The sequence below is a fragment of the Oncorhynchus tshawytscha genome, linkage group LG09 (assembly GCF_018296145.1).
Source record: "Oncorhynchus tshawytscha isolate Ot180627B linkage group LG09, Otsh_v2.0, whole genome shotgun sequence".
In the NCBI taxonomy this organism is placed as follows: domain Eukaryota; kingdom Metazoa; phylum Chordata; class Actinopteri; order Salmoniformes; family Salmonidae; genus Oncorhynchus; species Oncorhynchus tshawytscha.
This window is the reverse complement of record NC_056437.1, coordinates 77,540,074-77,561,690: the sequence shown is the minus strand read 5'-3', so window position 1 is coordinate 77,561,690 and position 21,617 is coordinate 77,540,074. Positions and strand designations below refer to the sequence as shown.

General features: G+C 45.1%; 1 protein-coding gene across 1 annotated transcript in view; it reads left to right on the top strand.

Moving 5' to 3' along the window:
- Nucleotides 1-7,539, top strand: part of LOC112225740 (collagen alpha-1(XI) chain) — an 89,672-nt gene extending 82,133 nt beyond the window's left edge. Inside the window, 4 exon segments of the mRNA XM_042327494.1 lie at nt 1,170-1,282; nt 1,718-1,786; nt 4,610-4,843; nt 5,325-7,539. Of these exon segments, the coding sequence (XP_042183428.1) occupies nt 1,170-1,282; nt 1,718-1,786; nt 4,610-4,843; nt 5,325-5,471 (563 nt within the window). The 3' untranslated portion in view covers nt 5,472-7,539.
- Nucleotides 7,540-21,617: the final 14,078 nt, after the last annotated feature.

The following is a 21,617-nucleotide window of genomic DNA, read 5'->3' as shown; positions in this document are numbered from 1 at the left end:
TCTGTCTTCTGAACTGAGCTGCAAGACAGGAAGGAAACTGCTTAGGGATGTCACCATTAGGCCATTGGAGATTTTAAAACAGTTACAGAGTTCAATGGCTGTGAAGATGGACTGAAGATGGATCAACAACATTGTAGTAACTTCACAATAATGACCTAAATGACAGAGTGAAAAGAAGAATACAAATATTCCAAAACATACATATGTATGCAACAAAGCACTAAAGTAATACTGCAAAAAACACAGCAAAGGAATACACTTATTGGCCTAAATGCAAAGCCTTATGTTTGGGGAAAATCCAACACAACACATTACTGAGTCACTGCCTCCGTATTTTCAAGCATGGTGGTAGCTGCATCATGGTATGGGTATGCTTGACATTGGCAAAGACTTGGGAGTTTTTCAGGATGAAAAGAAACAGGATGAAGCACAGGGAAAATCCTAGAGGAAAACCTGCTTCAGTCTGCTTTACACCAGACACTGGGAGAGCAACTCACCTTTCAGCAGAACAATAACCTATAACACAAGGCCAAATCTACACTGGAGTTGCTTACTAAGAAGACAGTGGCCAAGTTACAATTTTGAGTTAAGTCTGCTTGAAAATCTATGGCAACACTTGAAAATGGCTTTCTAGCCATGATCCCCAACGGAGTTGACAGAGCTTGAAGCAGTTTGAAAAGAATAATGGGCAAATATTGCACAATCCAGGTGTGCAAAGCTTTTCTGAGACTTACCCAATAAGACTGAGAGCTGTAATCGCTGCCAAATGTGTTTATAATGTGTATTGATTCTGGGGGGTGAATATTTATCTAATCAAGTTATATTAGTGTTTTCTTTTTCATTATTCTTAAGAATATATATCAATAATTGTTCTTTCACTTTGACATGACAGAGTATTTTGTGTAGTTCGTTGACAAACAATGACAACAAAATCCATTTGAATCCCACTTTTTAACACAAATTAATGTGAAGAAATCCAAAGGAGGAGTAGACTGTCTATAGGCACTGTGTTTGATTGAGCAAATGAGCCACCAAATCCTCCAATAGCCAGTATAATTACCTGTTACATCATATATACACTACAATTTCATGTCTTCCCCTTTCACTTGCCCGATCTGCTGTCCCGTATTGAAATGACACCGCTGTTTCTGTCTCCTTACCTGTCCCAGGTGACTACTGGATCGACCCCAACCAGGGATGTCACAGGGACTCCATCAAGGTCTTCTGTAACTTCACCGCTGAGGGAGAGACCTGCCTCTACCCCGACAAGAGGATTGAAACTGTGAGTCTCAAACTACCTTGATGTCTGCTCTCATCAACCTAACTAGAACATTGTAGCAGTGTACAGTACATATTCACTGGCTTCAGACCTAATGGTGTCTTACAGATGCCCTATCTTGATTTGACCCTGTTTTTCACAGCAGGAAAATAATCCAGCATCAATAGGATATGTGAATTATTATGTGGATTATAATACATTTTTCAGGGGTTGATATATTGTCTGTTACATTTTCCATAATGGCAAATCAATTTTAAAGTGGAAATCACAAACTTTAGAAGCTTTTTAAAACCTTTAATACACTACCATTGATATTTCCCGCTGTGCAGGAACATTCTCCGCAACAACAGAGTGATCAAATTAAGATACCAGATCTGCACATCCTCAGAAGCCTGTGTTACAGAGGCTCCTTGTTTCCTTCTCTATTCCTGTGAACAGGTGAAGCTAGCAGCCTGGAACAAAGAGAAACCAGGGAGCTGGTTCAGCCAATACAGGAAAGGCAAACAGGTACTGACCACTTTCAACTGCTGCTGTTCATTTAAATGTTTCCAAACACCAGGTAGATTATATTCATTTAAAGGGAGTGCGTTTGAATAATAATCATGTGTATAATCGCGTAGATGTGCATGTGTGTGAGCATGTGCGTGATTGAACCCACTGTCCAATAGAGTGTTCATGTATGTGCCTATATATGATACCTGTGTCTTCTGCCTGCAGTAGTGAGTGAGTCACGCAGAGCCTCTGGCAGCAGTGGGCTCTCATTGAAGAGCATTCAGAGCTTTGAGCACTGGTCTTTCATGTGCACCTGACCAGACATCTCTTAACACAGAAAGATAATCACTTCTCTCCCAGTCCAATCCCTTTCACTGACTCTTTCACACCCACGCCATTGTGTCCTTCTCTCTCTCTCTCTCTCTCTCTCTCTCATTCTTTCTATCTCTTTCTTTCTCTCCCACTAACTCTCTATTTCTCTCCAACTCTCTTATTCTGACTCTCTAGGTGAATTACTGTGACCTTTGTCCCCTCCTCTCCTGTTACATTATTAATGAAACACGGGTTGTGAGATTTCTAAGAGAGAGAGAAGGTTCATGGTAACACAATTGGTCCTAGCGTTCCTCTGTTCACCAGGGTGGATACAGTGCTTTGTCGCCAGCATTAACTCTGTCAGTTTGGTTTTGTGCCAGCATTAACTCTCTCCATTTGGTTTTGTGCCAGCATTAACTCTCTCCATTTGGTTTTGTGCCAGCATTAACTTTGTCAGCTTGGTTTTGTGCCAGCATTAACTCTGTCAGTTTGGTTTTGTGCCAGCATTAACTTTGTCAGCTTGGTTTTGTGCCAGCATTAACTTTGTCAGCTTGGTTTTGTGCCAGCGTTTACTCTCTCCGTTTGGTTTTGTGCCAGCATTAACTTTGTCAGCTTGGTTTTGTGCCAGCGTTAACTCTCTCTGTTTGGTTTTGTGCCAGCATTAACTTTGTCAGCTTGGTTTTGTGCCAGCGTTAACTCTCTCCGTTTGGTTTTGTGCCAGCATTAACTTTGTCAGCTTGGTTTTGTGCCAGCATTAACTCTGTCAGTTTGGTTTTGTGCCAGCATTAACTTTGTCAGCTTGGTTTTGTGCCAGCATTAACTTTGTCAGCTTGGTTTTGTGCTAGCGTTAACTATCAATTTGGTTTTGTGCCAGCATTAACTCTGTCAGCTTCGTTTTGTGCCAGCATTAACTCTGTCAGCTTGGTTTTGTGCCAGCATTAACTCTGTCAGCTTGGTTTTGTGCCAGCATTAATTCTGTCAGCTTGGTTTTCCTGCCCAGGTTATTTGGTCATGAAAAACTCCTGGCCCTAGCCATTATAGATTGGATATATACAGTGCTTTACCAGATGCTCTACTACAAATGCATTGGTACTGCTATTTGGTTTGGACATTCGATATGTGACTGAAATGGTCATTGAGAGTTGTTTCTTTCCTCTGGTCCAGTTCTCATGCAGTGACTCTGATGGGAGCCCGGTTGCTTCAAGTGGTCCATATTAATATGTGGTTCATATCTGGTCTAGTTCTCATTCAGTGACTCTGATATGCTGTGTGTCTCTGGTCCAGTTCCAGTACAGTGACTCTGATATGCTGTGTGTCTCTGGTCTAGTTCCAGTACAGTGACTCTGATATGCTGTGTGTCTCTGGTCCAGTTACAGTACAATGACTCTGATATGCTGTGTGTCTCTGGTCCAGTTCCAGTACAGTGACTCTGATATGCTGTGTGTCTCTGGGTAATCTAACCTAATAATTTCACAACAGCTACCTTATACACACAAGTGTAAAGGCATGAAGAATATGTACATAAAGATATATGAACGAGTGATGGTACAGAACGGTATAGGCAAGATGCAGAAGATGGTTTTTGAGTACAGTATATACATATGAGATGAGTAATGTAGGATATGTAAACATGTAAAAGTGACATTGTTTAAAGTGGCTAGTGATACATGTATTACATAAAGATGGCAAGATGCAGTAGGTGGTATAGAGTACAGTATATACATATGAGATGAGTAATGTAAACATTATATTAAGTAGCATTGTTTAAAGTGGCTAGTGATACATACAATGACTCTTCCAGTACAATACCTCTGACATGCTGTGTGTCTCTGGTCCAGTTACAGTACAGTGACTCTGATATGCTGTGTGTCTCTGGTCCAGTTCCAGTACAGTGACTCTGATATGCTGTGTGTCTCTGGTCCAGTTCCAGTACAGTGACTCTGATATGCTGTGTGTCTCTGGTCCAGTTACAGTACAATGCCTCTGATATGCTGTGTGTCTCTGGTCCAGTTACAGTACAGTGACTCTGATATGTTGTGTGTCTCTGGTCCAGTTACAGTACAGTGACTCTGATATGCTGTGTGTCTCTGGTCCAGTTACAGTACAGTGACTCTGATATGTTGTGTGTCTCTGGTCCAGTTACAGTACAGTGACTCTGATATGTTGTGTGTCTCTGGTCCAGTTCCAGTACAATGACTCTGATATGTTGTGTGTCTCTGGTCCAGTTCCAGTACAATGACTCTGATATGCTGTGTGTCTCTGGTCCAGTTCCAGTACAATGACTCTGATATGCTGTGTGTCTCTGGTCCAGTTCCAGTACAATGACTCTGATATGCTGTGTGTCTCTGGTCCAGTTCCAGTACAATGACTCTGATATGCTGTGTGTCTCTGGTCCAGTTCCAGTACAATGACTCTGATATGTTGTGTGTCTCTGGTCCAGTTCCAGTACAGTGACTCTGATATGCTGTGTGTCTCTGGTCCAGTTCCAGTACAGTGACTCTGATATGTTGTGTGTCTCTGGTCCAGTTACAGTACAGTGACTCTGATGGGAACCCGGTCCACGTGGTCCAGCTGACCTTCCTGAAACTGCTGAGTGCCACGGCCAGACAGACCTTCACCTACTCCTGCCAGAACTCTGCCGGCTGGTTCGACAGCACCACCCGCAGCCACCAACACGCCATACGCTTCCGGGGCAGCAACGACGAGGAGATGAGCCAGGCCAAGAACCCATTCATCCAGGCAACACACGACGGCTGCCAGGTAGGTGCCATGCAGAGACAAAGGAAAATGAATGAATGACTGAATTCATGTAATTGGTGCTAATGTTTTGACCAATGCTAATGTTATGACAAATGCTAATGTTTTGACCAATCCTAATGTTTTGACCAATGGTAATATTTTGACAAATGCTAATGTTATGACAAATGCAAATGTTTTGACCAATACTAATGTTTTGACCAATGCTAATGTTTTGACCAATGCTAATGTTTTGACCAATGCTAATGTTTTGACCAATGCTAATGTTTTGACCAATGCTAATTTTTTGACCAATGCTAATGTTTTGACCAATGTTTTGTCAGCTGCTGTTTGATTCGATAAGGCCATGCAGCTGGTCACGATCAGTTCATCATATTATATCTGAGTATGGCATAGATAGGATTGGAGTTGGAATGAAATCTAGCAGGTTAGCAGGCACAGTGTATCCTCAACTCTGCTGTCTTTTTCTTTGTCTCTGGTGTAGTTCCGTAAGGGACAGGAGCGGACAGTCCTGGAGATCGACTCCCCCAGAGCAGAGCTGCTGCCAGTCATAGACGTGGCCCCCTCAGACTTTGGAAGCAGCAACCAAAAGTTTGGCTTCCACGTGGGACCAGTATGTTACAACGGTTAACTAACGTTGTCTCAACCAACCAAGGAATGACCGGAACTGACCTGCACAACAACTTACCAATGAAAGAAACTGGACTTCACTGTTGTTTCCACACGCAATATTTATTATTATATGTCCGTATATGTGGTGGGTTTGTGGCATATGTGATATGACTCTCAACAACCAATGGGACACGAGGTTTCCTTGTTTCTGCCACAATAACAACCAATGGCGAGTAGATGAGCAAAGGCAAGGAGGAACAAAGCACATTTATCAAAGGGAATTCATCCAATTAGATATATTTAATGTGTAGTGGTTTTTCTTTATCGTCATTCTTTTCATCGCTCACCTTTTGAGTGTGCTGTAATTAGATTCGCTAGAAGTAGTCTCTTGTTCCACTTGACAACAACCAATTTAAAAAGACAGGCAGATCCCTCCCATGTTGAGGCATGGGGTTAGCCTGTCATCTGTGGTATGGGTCAGTTGAGTGGCACTGTCTTTGTCAGGCCTGGGATGCAGATGAGACGAGTTGCAACCTGAGGGATTATGATGAAAGTGGAGTGGAATTGGCAGGAGACACTATCTGGCATACTCATTAGCATGCCTGGATTGCAGTAGGATAATATCATATTGCAGTATAAGGACGTCAGTTCTTGTTAGCTGGTGGTGTACCGCAGTATCGACGGTTGTAGGATCTTCATTTGAGCCAGTTTGCTACAGCAGGAAAATAATCCTGCAGCAACAGGAAATGTGAATTATTATGTGGATTATAATCAATGGACATTTTTGTTGGAGTTGCTACATTCTTCATAAGGGAAAATCAAGTCTGAAATGTCAAAGTAAAAATTACAAATACACTACAAGTTTTACATTTCAAATTAAAGATCCTACATCGGTAGCATGTCAATTCCATACTAGTCTATTTCATCTGTCAACATTCCCTGTGTTAGTTAGAAGGTTGAACATACTGTATAATGGAAATGATATATTTGCTCAGTGCTTACCCTTCAACTGCAGATGACTCACTGAATGACCTTGAGAAGTGCACACAATACCATGTTACTAGTAGTCTATTGAGCCCAATGGTTACTTGAATGGAGAAGGTTGCTTTCCTTGTTGTACTGGTTTACTCTGCACGCCTGTTGATAATGACTTTCCGGCCTTCCATGTTTTCATTTTCTATTTGTGTCAGTTTGGCGTCCATTTTGTTACGGAAAACTGTATTCCAGGCCTTAATGGTTGAGCTGGAGCTGTTTCAGCCCGAGAATGAGTTTCAGAGCATGTTGTTCTTGAAGAGGATATTAACAGTGTTTTCTCCAGTCCTCCGTTTGTCTGTTACATCAAGGAGCATTTCACATGTCGTTGTTTTCAAGCATCTTTTAAAAAGTGCCATTATTATCCACGGTCCTGTTCTCCACCTCAGTCATGTATTTGTTTATTTGTTTTCTATGTGAATTCATTTTTATGATGTATTTTGTTATGCTGTGTGGTGCTAAAGAACATGTTTTTGTTTTGTGTCAACTACATTTGTGTTGTTGTGTGTCTTGAGGCAGGAGGAGTGAGAAAGGGTGCAAGTTATTGGTGCTGCAAAAGCCGTGCATGATGGGTAAGGAATGCTCTCTGAGCCAGGGAGTATCATATCGTACTGTAGGACTGGACACTACAGTACACACACTCTAACCTGCTGTATGGTAGGCAGGTTACAGTACCAGAGGTAGGTTAGGGGTAAGTTCCACGTTTTCGCTTAAACGTTAAAACTCCCAAGACAGCCGTTGTTACAACGTAGTGCCTTTACATCTCTCCAACATCTCTCCAACAACCTGCAGGCTGGTCTCCCAGCCTGTGTACATAAACAGTACAGGCAGTTTATCAGCGTACTCCTCCTCACACTGTCTTTTAGTATTTAAACAATTCAGTACAATAAAATCCCCCGCCCCGTCCTGCCACACCCTGTGTATAGTATCTGTCCTACTCATTTTATATACTGTACAGTTATTCAAAGGACTTGAGTATGATTAATAATCTGTTGCCTGAATGAAAATGTGTTTGTGAAAAGTGATAAGTGAATTAAAAAAAACTATTTTAAAAAGACTGGGCTGTATCTGGGAGAGAGAGAGAGAGAGAGAGAGAGAGAGAGAGAGAGAGAGAGAGAGAGTTGTTTGCATCGGCCTCTCACCACTCAGTGTAATAGACAAACAAGTCTCTTCATTACCGCCTAGTTCTGCAACATTCACTCAATGAGCCCGCAATCAACATCCCACCACAGCAGATGTAATCAACTCTGATTGGATTCCCAGTTCATTTATTTCAATTAGCTGGTGTTTCATTCCTCCAGAGGGAAACAGAGGAGAGACGCTAGCCAGGGAGGGAGGGAAGGAGGAGAGCGTTAATGAAACAGTTCTGGATAAGGACCACAGCTATTGAGATTTGCCCAGAACTGTCCAGTGTGTGTGTGTGTGTGAGAGAGAGAGAGAGGGAGAGAGGGGGCAGAAAGGAGGATACGCAGAACAGACACAAACATAATACATGCTGTCTCTCTTTCTCTCTCTCTCTCTCTTTCTCACACACACACACACACGTTCTATCACATAACCAAAGAGCAAGTCCACCAGTCCCCTATGGGGACTAGTCCTCAAGGTTAACGTCAATGCAGAATAAAGGTTACAGTACATTTCTCTCCTTTATGCTCTCTTCAACTCAATTGAATTTTAACCACAGTGTAAGTTCCTGGCTGGGAAAGGTCAGGCCTAGCTGCTTCCTCAGAATTATGATCAAGCAAAGTACATCATGCCCATCATGCCAATGCTCTCGCTCTCTCTCTCTCTCTCTAGAATGAATCACTATGCTGTTGAATCTGGGTACAATGAATCACTATGCTGTTGAATCTGGGTAGAATGAATCACTGTGCTGTTGAATCTGGGTAGAATGAATCACTATGCTGTAGGATCTGGGTAGAATGAATCACTATGCTGTTGAATCTGGGTAGAATGAATCACTATGCTGTAGGATCTGGGTAGAATGAATCACTATGCTGTTGAATCTGGGTACAATGAATCACTATGCTGTTGAATCTGGGTACAATGAATCACTATGCTGTAGGATATGGGTAGAATGAATCACTATGCTGTTGAATCTGGGTACAATGAATCACTATGCTGTTGAATCTGGGTAGAATGAATCACAATGCTGTAGGATCTGGGTAGAATGAATCACTATTCTGTAGGATCTGGGTAGAATGAATCACTATGCTGTTGAATCTGAGTAGAATTAATTACAATGCTGTAGGATCTGGGTAGAATGAATCACTATGCTGTTGAATCTGTGTACAATGAATCACTATGCTGTTGAATCTGGGTAGAATGAATCACTATGCTGTTGAATCTGGGTAGAATGAATCACTATGCTGTAGGATCTGGGTAGAATGAATCACTATGCTGTTGAATCTGGGTACAATGAATCACTATGTTGTAGGATATGGGTTGAATGAATCACAATGCTGTAGGATCTGGGTATAATGAATCACTATGCTGTTGAATCTGAGTAGAATGAATCACTATGTTGTTGAATCTGGTGCTGCAGTTGGGTCTTTGTATCTCTGAGGTCCTCTATTCTCCCCAACCCATTGTCCATGTTGCTTTGTTGAGCAGAGAAGATAGTAAGAAAGTATATCCTGTACTGTATCTCTTTATCCCCTGTATCTGTGTAGGACTATTTTGGTCTGATACCCTCTGATCTCTGGGCTCACTTTGCTGTCCTGCAATCTGTACGCGCGATACTGACCTATATCTACGTATAGATCTGATATGCTGTGATCTTTAGGCTTTGTATTAATCTGGATTTGTTCAACATTGTAAATCAGCCCAGCTCTGGGCCTGTGGAAGAGAGTTTAGTGCAGGGTTGATGAGCCATGTTTCTCCTCTTGTATTTAGGTCCTGGAGTAGACTAATTCTCCAGTCCCTATAGCACACAGAGAATTTGTTTCAGTGCTACAGTAACAACATATTCTTTCATTCATCTCTTTCATTCTCTCTCCATCTCTCTTTCCCTCCATCTCTCACTAGTCTCAGAACTCTGTAGCTGGAGCTCGACTTCTCTTCCTCCCTCACTCCCTTTAACCATCTTTCTTTCTCCCGCTCTTTCCTCTCTCTCTCTCCTCTCTTTCCCAGCCCCCAGGTTTCCTCTCCTATGCGTCCCAGTGACGTTGATTGTAATTGGGCTGAACATGTCACCAAGTCAGTGTGAGAGATGAACATATTAAACAGACATTTAGATTCATGAGAGAGTGAACACAGGGATATCTACCTCTCCCGTAGACTCCTGGCTGTAACAGCTCTACCGATGCCACTACATCTTTCTGTTGTGTCACAATCCATAACTGTAAACATTATTTAGCCGCATCAGCGTTGTGTGAATATAATGGATTGATTGGTTTCTTGTGAAAGCACTACGTTTTGCGACACATATTTACCTATGTATGACTCTTCCCGTATATTTATATGCAAGCTGTATGTCAATATATAGAGGACTAATGATATCTCCAGGAGTGAAAATTATAAATGTTGTCTTTATCTGGTGTCTAGTACTGTCTTTTTGCTGGCTAGGGCCCTGTACTTTAAGGGCTGCCTGTCTTCCCAGTGTCCTACTTGGTGTGTGAACTGCTGACTGCTCATAACTTGCAGCTGATTGTTGACACATCGACCAGGATTAAGGGGCAGGGCAATTTGTGATTGTTGTTGTTTTTGTAATCAGTGGCTGTATTGGAGGGGGAGTGGTTTCTCCTCTCCTAGGCAATTAGCAATTAGTGTTAGTACTTCAGTCGCCCCTGTTTTCTCAGTGGCAGCTGAAAACAGCGGTTGTGTCAGTGGTAGTCTCGTCATCAAAACTAAGATGGTTCTGACGAGTTGTTTTGTGGAGTTATTTAAGGAAGAAACGAGAGGAAGGCTCCACAACAATCTCTGACTTGAATATCTCACCTAGTTATTTCCATATGATCTCATTTGGCAACTATGTGTTTGTTTGTATACCTGTTCGCTCCTCTCCCTGTAGGCTTTTTATTTTTATTTTTTTATAGGCTTTACAGACACTCACCACCCCTTGGCTGCAACCCTTCTAATATAGTGAAACCCTTCTAATTTAGTGTACCCTGCGTGCACAACCCATGTGGAATTCCTGGTCTCCAGCAGCGTCTGGAACTGCTGATCTGCGGCCAAGATCACCAAGTTCATCTCAGCCTATGTTGCCCTTCAGTCGGTAGACTTTTTGGCCCTGATAGAGAGATATGGATCACCCCAGAGAACACTGCTACTACAGCTGCTCTCTCTTAATCTGAGTACGTGTTTTCTCATAGTCCGAGAGCATCTGGTCATCACGGGGGGTGGCACAGGGCTACTCACTTCTCCTAAGTGGAGATTTTATATTTTCTCCCTTACTCACCTGTCCACCTCCTCATTTGAATTCCATGTTGTCACTGTGTCTGCACCACGTACTCTCACTACTGGTGTCCCCTAGGGCTCAGTTCTAGGGCTCAGTTCTAGGCCCTCTCTTCTTCTCTCTGTACCTTTGGCTCCATCATATCCTCACATGGTCTCTCCTATAATTGTTATGCGGATGACACTCGACTACTTTTCTCCCCCTTCTTACACCCAGGTGGAGACACCCATCTCTGCGTGCCTGGCAGATATCTCAACTTGGATGTCAGCACACCACCTCAAGCTCAACCTCGACAAGATGGAGCTGCTCTTCCTCCCGGGGAAGGCCTGCCCGCTCCAAGACCTCTCCATCATGGTTGACAACTCCACAGTGTTCCCCTCCCAGGGTGCAAAGAACCTTGGCGTGACCCTGGACAAGACCCTATCATTTTCTGCAAACATCAAAGCAGTGACCCGCTCCTGCAGGTTAATGCTCTAGAACATCCGTAGAGTACGACCCTACCTCACACAGGAAGCAGCACAGGTCCTAATCCAGGCACTTGTCCTCTCCCGTCTGGACTACTGCAACTTGTTGTTGGTTGATCTCCCCGATTGTGCCATCAAACCCCTGCAACTTATCCAGAACGCTGCAGCCCACCTGTTTTTTACCTTCCCAAGTTCTCTCATGTCACCCCACTCCTCCGCACACTCCTCTGGCTTCGCATCCACTACAAGACCATGGTGCTTGCCTACAGAGCAGCAAGAGGAACTGGCCCTCCCTATCTTCAGGCTTTGCTCAAATCCTACACCCCACCCCATAACTCCGTTCCGCCACCTCTGGTCTCTTGCCCCCCCTTTATGAACGAACACTCGCACTTGACTTTTTCTGACTTGGCTGATAGCTACTTAGAGGAAAAATGTACTTACTATGACTGAATCTACTTACTATGACTGCAATAACGTGGTTGTCCCACCTAGTTATCTTAAGATGAACGCAATAACTGTCAGTCACTCAGAGTCTGCTAAAATGTAAATGTAGGTATCCAACACGTGTGTATGTATGCATGTGCAAATGTGACTGAGTGAACAAACGTGCACTCATTAGTGTGCATGTGAGCGTTTCTCCTCCTGCCGACACCCTTCCACAGCTTCTTTGTCTTCGGAAGAGGGGAGATTATTTCCACAGATTCTCTTTTCCCATCAAAAGTGGTTATCGACAAAGCTAACATTAGTAAAGAATTGAAGGGAAGGTGGGAAGAGAAGGAGGGAGGGAAATATAATTATTCCCTAGGCGGAGGCGTCTGTAGAGCGGTGAGTAGCGGGGAGAGAGAGGCCCGGGTCCTGTGGCTGTCTGAAAGGGTGTCAGATGATTATCTGGGAGACAGAAGAGAGACCAGACACAGCCTTGGATCCCTCCACTATCCCCTCCCAACCCCCTCCCGCCCTTTGTCCTCCTTGCTGCATCACTCCTACCACCGCCCCCCTGTCTCCTGTTTCAGCTCTCACCGCCCGTCTCCACTGTGTCATTCTCACTTAGTTTAGTCCTCAGTGCGTAGGACAGCGTCAGTTGTCCCAGCAGCGCTTCGCTCCCTCCACGCACAGCCGAGGTAATCAGCAGGCTCATATTACTACTAACCAGGGAGAGTGATGGGAGAATCACTCAGGCCAATTTAAGTGTGGACACAGCCTGTTCATAAAGGAGAAACATATTAATACACTGTAATGAACAAACCACACTCGTATCAGAAGCTGGAACAAATTGTCAGAATCGGTCACGGGGGATTGGTGTGTGAGAGTGTGTGTGTGTGTTAGAGAGACTCCATTGTCCATGAAGGACTCCACTGTTCAATAAATATGATTTGCACATAAATCATTGGCGGCAGGGAAGGAGAGAAGGGAGAGAAGGGCAGATTGAATGTTATAATGATGAGTGTATAGTGGGGTCGTAGTCCACTTGAGTGTTGAGTCGGGATGCAATCCTTTCCATTTGGCTCCTACAGTATATGAGCCTGCGTGACTCCTTTCCTCTGTGGAACGTAGGATCCTCCTTTCTACCTCTCTCTCTCCTCTGCCCCCTCTCTTCATTCTTCACCCTTCTCTTTCCATCATCCCTCTCTCTCCCCCTCTCCTTCCCCCCTCTCCGCCTTACCCTCCTCTACCCACCTGTCTCTCTCCCTCTCTCCTCCCTCTCTCTTTCCCCTCCTTCTCTCCCAACTCTCTCTCAGGATGATCAACGCACCCTGTCCTGTAGTATCGGCTGCTCGACAAACGCTGACATGGTTGTTATTCTGTCAGGATGAATCCAACATGGCAGCATTTCATGAACACCCTGGACACATTTCATAAATCTTAGCTGGCCTCGCTGCTGACTAGATGTGAACTGCAGAGGAAGCAGGACCATTGTGTGAGCAGAACAGGACTGCCTTTCTCTCTGTCTGACTGCTGTGAGCCTCACCTAGGCTGAGTACAAAATGTCACCCTATTCCCTTTAAAGTGCACTACCTTTGATGAGAGCCCTGGTCAAAAATAGTATGCTAAATAGGGAATAGGGTGCTATTTGGGACGCAAACCCTAGCCTCCTGTCAGTGGGTACGGAGCTGGGTTAAAAGACACTGGGCTGCTGAGAGCCTGGCTGGTGTTTTACTGCTATAGATGAAATACATAGCTAGAGATAGCAGGGAGCTGAAGGTAATAATGAATGCTGTCAGTCAGACAGCCCTGGGCTGTTTGTCATTTGAACAGTGCAGTAAGTGCCGCAGTGGTTTAATCAAAATGTTTATTCTGATAAATAGAAAAACTCCAGTGTCCTGTCTGTATTGCATATCTGGTTTGTTTGTGTACTAGATAGGGACTGGTTGTGAATTGATGTGTTCATTTGTTTCCCTCAGCTGCCTTTCAATAATTCAGCTCCAACCTAAGAAATAGAGCGGTGTAGTTTATCTGAATCTGCTGTAGGAATATACTCTGCACCACGAACTCCCGTCTTATTACCCAGATCCATGTTTCACATACACTACATGTATGTACATAGTAGCAGTAAAGACATTAGACACAGACACACTATACATACACATATTCTAAAAAAACATATACATATATATGGAGAGGTAGTGTACACACACACACACACACACACACACACACACTGTCAGAAACAGTGGTCCATTAATCCCACAGGGACGTCAGACACCCTCTACTCCCATGTGTCTGTTCCTTCAACAGATGAAAGTGCTGTGAGGATGTTCATGTGGAATCGCTGATGGCTCTGCTAGCTGAATAAACTACAACCTGGGTCTGGCCTACTGGGGTGTTGAGTAAGTACTTGGCTGAAGGGTGTGTTGGGTGTGTTTTCCTGTTGTCATCCGTAGTGTTTGAGCTGCTTGGTGAGATGCTGGAGAGTTAATGAGAAACTGGGGATTTCAGGTGCTGGCTGGCCCTGTGAGAGAGGAGAGATAGGAGAGGAGAAGTGAGGAGAGGAGAGGAGAAGTGAGGAGAGGAGACGTGAGGAGAGGAAAAGAGAAGTGAGGAGAGGAGAGGAGAAGTGAGGAGAGGAGTCGTGAGGAGAGGAAAAGAGAAGTGAGGAGAGGAGAGAAGTGAGGAGAGGAGAGGAGAGTAGAGGAGAGGAAAAGAGAAGTGAGGAGAGGAGAGAAGTGAGGAGAGGAGAGGAGAGTAGAGGAGAGGAAAAGAGAAGTGAGGAGAGGAGAAGTGAGGAGAGGAGAGGAGAAGTGAGGAGAGGAGAGTAGAGGAGAGGAAAAGAGAAGTGAGGAGAGGAGAAGTGAGGAGAGGAGAGGAGAGGAGAAGTGAGGAGAGGAGAGGAGAGGAGAGGAAAAGAGAAGTGAGAAGAGGAGAGGAGGGGTGACTGACAGGTCTCATGAATAGTGATGCTCAACAGCTGCTCATTAACTGCGAGACTGCCAGCTAGCAGACTGAAGGAGCACACAGACACACACACCTGTCCATAGTCCCTTCATCTCCATCCCCTGTGCCTGCTCCACATCCCAGGTAGAACCACACCTGTGTGCCCCCCCCTCACACACCAGGGCAGCCCCTTCATTGAATATGGAACGGCCTATCATGCCAGCTGTAAATTCTTAATAAAACTCTCATTGCAAGGGTATGCCTGGAAACCATTCCACATTCCCCTGCTAAGAATACCAAGTTAGTGAGCTGGCTGCTAGGGGACCATGCCTTCAGAGAGTAGTGTCTCTTCTCTGGTTAACAGACTCTGATGGAATGCACCTTTTGTTTGTAATCGATGTAGAAGCAGAGGCATTCACCATGTAATTAAAGGCCCATTTGATCTCTAATAAAGCGTGCTGTCTGTACCTCCCACCCAGGGGAGAGCAGAACCAGGGACAGGCATACCTTCATTACTACACAGCATGCTCTCCTACAAACACTCACAAACACACATACTCATGACCATTAACAGATACAGTACGTGCGGCACACACTGTGAATCACCAGATCTCCATATCTCACATCTTCTCCAATCGTACACACACACATATACACACACACACACACACACACACACACACACACACATATACATACACATTCACATGTGAACACACACTGTAAAAGAGAGAGAGAGAAAGTGGCTCTCCTGCAATGAGGCTGGGATTGATTCTAGTCACACAGTGCTGTGGCGAGATGAGCAGTCACTCTGAATAGGCCCGGCAGTCAAATAATACAGATACGAACATCAGAGGAATAATTGAAGAAAGTGTTTTATATGTAAAAGACAGAGAGGGATGAAGTGGAATTGAATCCCAGAGGAAATGAGGAGGGAGGTGTGTCCCAGGAGACAGACTCACAAAGGCTCTGGCATGTTTGAAGAAAATAGAGGATAATTAAAGTGGTCACTGCCTTCCACAGGCCAGGACAACACTCAATCGCTACCTTTTTCTCTCTTTCTATTTTCTGCCCCCTCTCTCCCCCTATCTTTTCCTATTTCCCATATCTCTCCTTCTGTTTCTCAATCTCTCTCTCTGTGTCTCCCTCTATGTATGTCTCTCTCTCCCCTCTTACTCTCCCACACATCCTCTACACATGCACAGCTGGTCCTAGCTCCAATGTCAACCCAGACCTCCATCTCCCTCGTCGCACACAGGATTTCACTCAGTCGTTCTACCACGTTCATCCTGATACGGCCCAATGCGTGAATAGTAGCACTTCTCCTGACCCCTCCACCATCTGTCTCTGTGGCAACCGGTTTTGAAATGGGACTTGAACCCGCAGGCACTCCATTGAGTAAACAATGGAAAAAAGTTTTCTGACTGAATCTCCCTCTTTCGCTCTCTCTCCCTCCCTCTCTCTCTCTCTCTCTCTCTCGTTCTTTCTTTCTCTCTCGCTGCATTCTATCAAGCGTGTCGGCATGACAACAACAGGTCTCCATGGCAACGGGGTGCCCAGGCGATTCCTGTGCTGCTGGTCTGGTTATGTACCAGTGCTCCAGGCCTCCCCCGGATCCTCTGGTGGGCTAGCCGCTCCAAATCAATCACTCACTCAAGGAACACACTCAAGGCCAGAATAATTCATACATCACTCCTGTATGGCTCTGCTTTTTAAAGAACCCGACCCATATAACCCATATTGCAAACAACCATTAGTGTAAATGCATGATTGCAAAGTCCCAAAGACATGTCAAACATAGAAAATAAATTACAATTTGAGTGTGGAGAAAACCCATGTGCAATCCCAATGGTAAACATTTCCTACTCTTTCACAGACCATCATTTAACCGAAACCCAATCCTCAACAAAAAACATTATCCCTGACTAATCCATATGACTAAATCAATGCCTTACAAAACCAATAATCATTACAAAATTCCTCCATGTGGTCCATTTAAACCCTTCAGATTCTCCAGTCTTCCATTACCATAGCATGGCCATTACTCTCCCCCGTGCCGTGTGTGGCCGACGCAGACTGACAGGAGAGCACAAATAAATCCCATGTTCCTCTCTGTCCTTGTGCTCTGCTCTGCTCATTCACCATAGATGATTTCTCCTGCGTCTTCCTCTCTCGCTCTCTCTCTTCCCCTCTCTCGTCCCCCTGTCTCTCTTGGTCCCAGTGTATTGATTGGTCTCTGAGTGTACGGAGCAGGGAGATAAGATAAATACTGAGTCAGTGGCCATGAACAGCTCTCTGTCACCCTGACATGAAGGGAAGGATAATCATCTGCCAGCCATGAGAAAGAGCCCATAGCAATTGGAGCAATGAATGTTGAATGGGGAGGAGTTGGCTGAAGTAGAAACAGATCTGCAACCAGTCTAAACCCCCCGATCTACATATTGCATATTTTCTTGAACGTAACTATTATTTCTGAATTAAGCCAGTCTTATGCTGTCACTAACCCGTTAGGTTTGGTGTCTACACATCCTTGTATACAGTGATAATGTGCTTAAACAAGTGCTGTACTGTGTGCCCTCAGTTGGAGAATCACGAGCCATAATGTACTGTAGCACATCAACATTCACACCAAACAGAATATAAATGCACACACAAACACACATTTGCCTGCCAATCCACATTCACAGGCACACATGCATGGCCACCATCACTCAACAAACAGTTGAGCACACACACTGGGGCTAAATGAGGGCTGCTGGTATCTCTTGCGGCGTTAGGAGCACTGGCGCGGCTCTTCCTCTCCGAAAGCCGTATCTGTATCAGGAACAGCAAACTGAAAAAGCAATTTGCTTTGTCACACAGAGACATGCCTGACTACACTGAATAATTGCACTCCAGCTCTGGAAAGAACAGTTCTCCTTTAATCTAATGAAGGCCTCAAGGGGAGTTTGTGTTTGTGTGTGTGCGTGTGAGTGTGAGTGAGTGAGTGAGTGAGTGAGTGAGTGAGTGAGTGAGTGAGTGAGTGAGTGAGTGAGTGCGTGCATGCGTTGGTGCAAGTTTGTGTGTATACCAGCGTGGGCCTGCATTTACAGCGATGGCAGGTAGCCTAGCGGTTAGCATGTTGGACCAGTAATAAAGGGAGATGCCTAGTCAGTTGCACAACTGATTGCATGCAACCGAAATGTGTCTTCCACATTTAATCCAACCCTTCCCTCTGAATCAGAGAGATGTGGGGGCTGCCTTAATCAGCATCCATGTGATTGGCGACTGGGGAGCAGTTGTTGTTGGGGGTTAAATTCCTTGCTCAAGGGTTGCCGAAAGGTTGCTGGTTCGAATCCCCGAGCCAACAAGGAGAAAAATCTGTCCATGTGCCCTTGATCAAGGTGCTTAACTCGAATTGCTCCAGGGTCGACTTCGATAATGGCTGACCCTGGCCATGACCCCACTCTCTGTCTCAGGGGGAGTTGGGATATGCAAAAAACACATTTCCATTTTATGTGTATAATTCACTCTTTTACATGTGTGAAATTGGACAAATATAAGCACTCACCTAATTATGATTTGTGTGTTTGTATTTGAGAATGGCGTGTGTGTGTGTGTCTGTGTGGGTGTGTGTTTGTGTGTGTTTGTATTTGTGAATGGCGTGTGTGTGTGTGTGTGTGTGTGTGTGTGTGTGTGTGTGTGTGTGTGTGTGTGTGTGTGTGTGTGTGTGTGTGTGTGTGTGTGTGTGTGTGTGTGTGTGTGTGTGTGTGTAGGATAAGGGTTAAGGAGCATATAATGTGTGTGTGTGTGTGAACATAATCAAGAAAGAAGTGTGTAAAGGCAGATAAGGAAGCGAGTGAAGCAGCTCCATTGTATCTGTTCCAATCACAACAATGTCCCTTGCTGCACCCTCTCCTCTCCACATGGTTGCATTGCAATATATTGATTCATCAAATCTGCATGTAGCCTCTGGGCCAGGGCTGTCCAGTCGCAGGTTTGGAGAAGGGCCCTGATTCAATAATGCAAAAGTAGGCAGAAGAATAAAAGCCCTGGTGCATGGCCTCAGACAGTAACTCCTGAGAAGTGCTGAGTCCACACTCCACACTCTGTGGTCTAGCTGCTCCCTGTGTGGAGGCAGCCAGACAGCCAGCCAGGCAGCCAGCCAGGCAGGCTCTGGAGCACCTGCAGACTGGGACAACACTTCAGAGGCCAGGGCAGAGATAGGAGACCCACAGAGGGCACACACCCACGAGGGGCTGCAGGGAGAGGTTAAAGACACTGTAAGACTCTGGGTCACTCTCAGTTGTGGGGCCAGTGTTCCTCTCCTGGCTTCCAACAGGGGAGGCACATTTTGTTACTGTAATCACCAGCGTTTTAGCTCCATGGCTGGAGAGGAGGGACATTTTGTTACTGTAATCACCAACGTTTTAGCTCCAGGGCTGGAGAGGAGGGACATTTTGTTGCTGTAATCACAACATTTTAGCTCCAGGGCTGGGGAGGATGGACATTTTGTTACTGTAATCACCAACTTTTTAGCTCCAGGACTGGAGAGGACATTTTGTTACTGTAATCACCAGCGTTTTAGCTCCAGGGCTGGAAAGAGGGGACATTTTGTTACTGTAATCACCAGCGTATTAGATCTACAGGCTGGAGAGGAGGGATATTTTGTTACTGTAATCACCAGCATTTTAGCTCCAGGGCTGGAGAGGAGGGACATGTTGTTACCGTAATCACCAGCGTTTTAGCTCCAGGGCTGGAGAGGAGGGACATTTTGTTGCTGTAATCACAACGTTTTAGCTCCAGGGCTGGGGAGGATGGACATTTTGTTACTGTAATCACCAAAGTTTTAGCTCCAGGACTGGAGAGGACATTTTGTTACTGTAATCACCAGCGTTTTAGCTCCAGGGCTGGAGAGAGGGGACATTTTGTTACTATAATCACCAGCATTTTAGCTCCAGGGCTGGAGAGGAGGGACATTTTGTTACTGTAATCACCAGCATTTTAGCTCCAGGGCTGGAGAGGAGGGACATGTTGTTACCGTAATCACCAGCGTTTTAGCTCCAGGGCTGGAGAGGAGGGACATGTTGTTACCGTAATCACCAGCGTTTTAGCTCCAGGGCTGGAGAGTAGGGACATGTTGTTACCGTAATCACCAGCGTTTTAGCTCCAGGGCTGGAGAGTAGGGACATGTTGTTACCGTAATCACCAGCGTTTTAGCTCCAGGGCTGGAGAGTAGGGAGAGGGGTAGACAGAAGGAGCAAAGGCAGTGTGTTCTCTTCTTATTCAGTAATGTCTGTGTGTTTAGGAGCAGGTTTGTGGTTGGTGGCGATGTAAAGCTGTAAAGCGATTGTTCCGCGAGGAGCATAAGTAAGCCGTCAGTGACAGTTTGGAGTATTTAACTTCATAATGAGGCTGAATGTGCAGCAGTTCACTGCTCCGCAGCTAAGCTGCTGTAATCGCTTCTATCTGCTTCATTATGTAAAAAACATTCCTTATCCTCCCAGTCTGTCGCTCCCTCTCTCTACTCCCTCCCCTCTCCTCTCTCTCTCTATAGGCCCCCTGCAATGTAACCGGCACGGTGCATGGAACTGCAGTGTAGAATGAGAGAATGAGAAGAGGAGACATGCTGGGAGGAACCAACCTGAAAGGCAACTGCTGCTAGAGAGTTTCAGTCCAAATGGCTGAGAGAGGGAGAATCCTGAGAGACAGAGTACGTTAGAAGCAGGAACTCAGTGTTCTTGGTACTGTGTGCTCTAATGGTTCATGTTCTTACCTATGTATAGGCTGTGTGTGTGTGTGTGTGGGTGACATACATTATATGGACCAGCTCCTTAACCCTTATCATACACACACGCACACACACGCACGCACACACACACACACACACACACACACACACACACACACACACACACGCACACACACACGCACACACACACACGCACACACACACACACACACACACACACACACACACACACACACACACACACACACACACAAAAGGGTATGCATGCGTGCGCTGGTTGAGAAACACACTGTCATGCGCAGGAACTCTGCTCTGAGCTGGGAGAGGAAAAAGCTTCAGATACATGACAAACCATGAAGCTACTGCTGTTTCAATGGAGCAGAAAAAAACAGGGGAGAAAAATGTCAACAACAAATAGCTGCTGGTTTCTGTTGCCGTGGGCGACATGGACTTTGGTTCCTACATGTTTCTCTCCTACTGCATTATGCATCATCTTTTCATCCAATTAAACACAAACACAGGCTACAGAGCACAACGCAGGGAGCATCTCCCAGCTCTGCATAATCTGCAAGAAATGGTGTGTGTGTGTGTGTGTGTGTGTGTGTGTGTGTGTGTGTGTGTGTGTGTGTGTGTGTGTGTGTGTGTGTGTGTGTGTGTGTGTGTGTGTTTGAACTTGAGATGATGGACTGTTTGGCAGTCCATCTCTCTGTGTCTGCCAGTCTGTGTCTCTCCTCATTTCTCCATGTGTCTGGAAGGTAGATGGTAGAGGTCAATGCTTTGTTTTGTTCTGATCCACAGCAGCTTTGCTCTGACCAGAGTTCTGTGTGGTCTAAATGAAGATTGATTTGTGTGTCTAGACTGGTATGGGCTGGACTCGGAGACAAAGCATTACAGCACCACTGTATAACACCTTCCTGTGAACCTGGCGTGTCCTTACCCCGGTTTCTGTGGTAACGTGCAGGTAGTGCATGCCAAACAGCCCAGGGGATGGTGTGAAACGCCATGTTTAATTCTCTCTTCAGCCGGCCAATGAGCAATCCAACTTTCACACCTTTCCCTTCCTGCCCCTTGCAGACAGCCATCACTATGGCAACCAAGCACTCTATAACCTCCTGCCCCAGAAGATTTTGGAGAGACTTATGGACTCATTTCAGGTGCATTCAAGTTAAT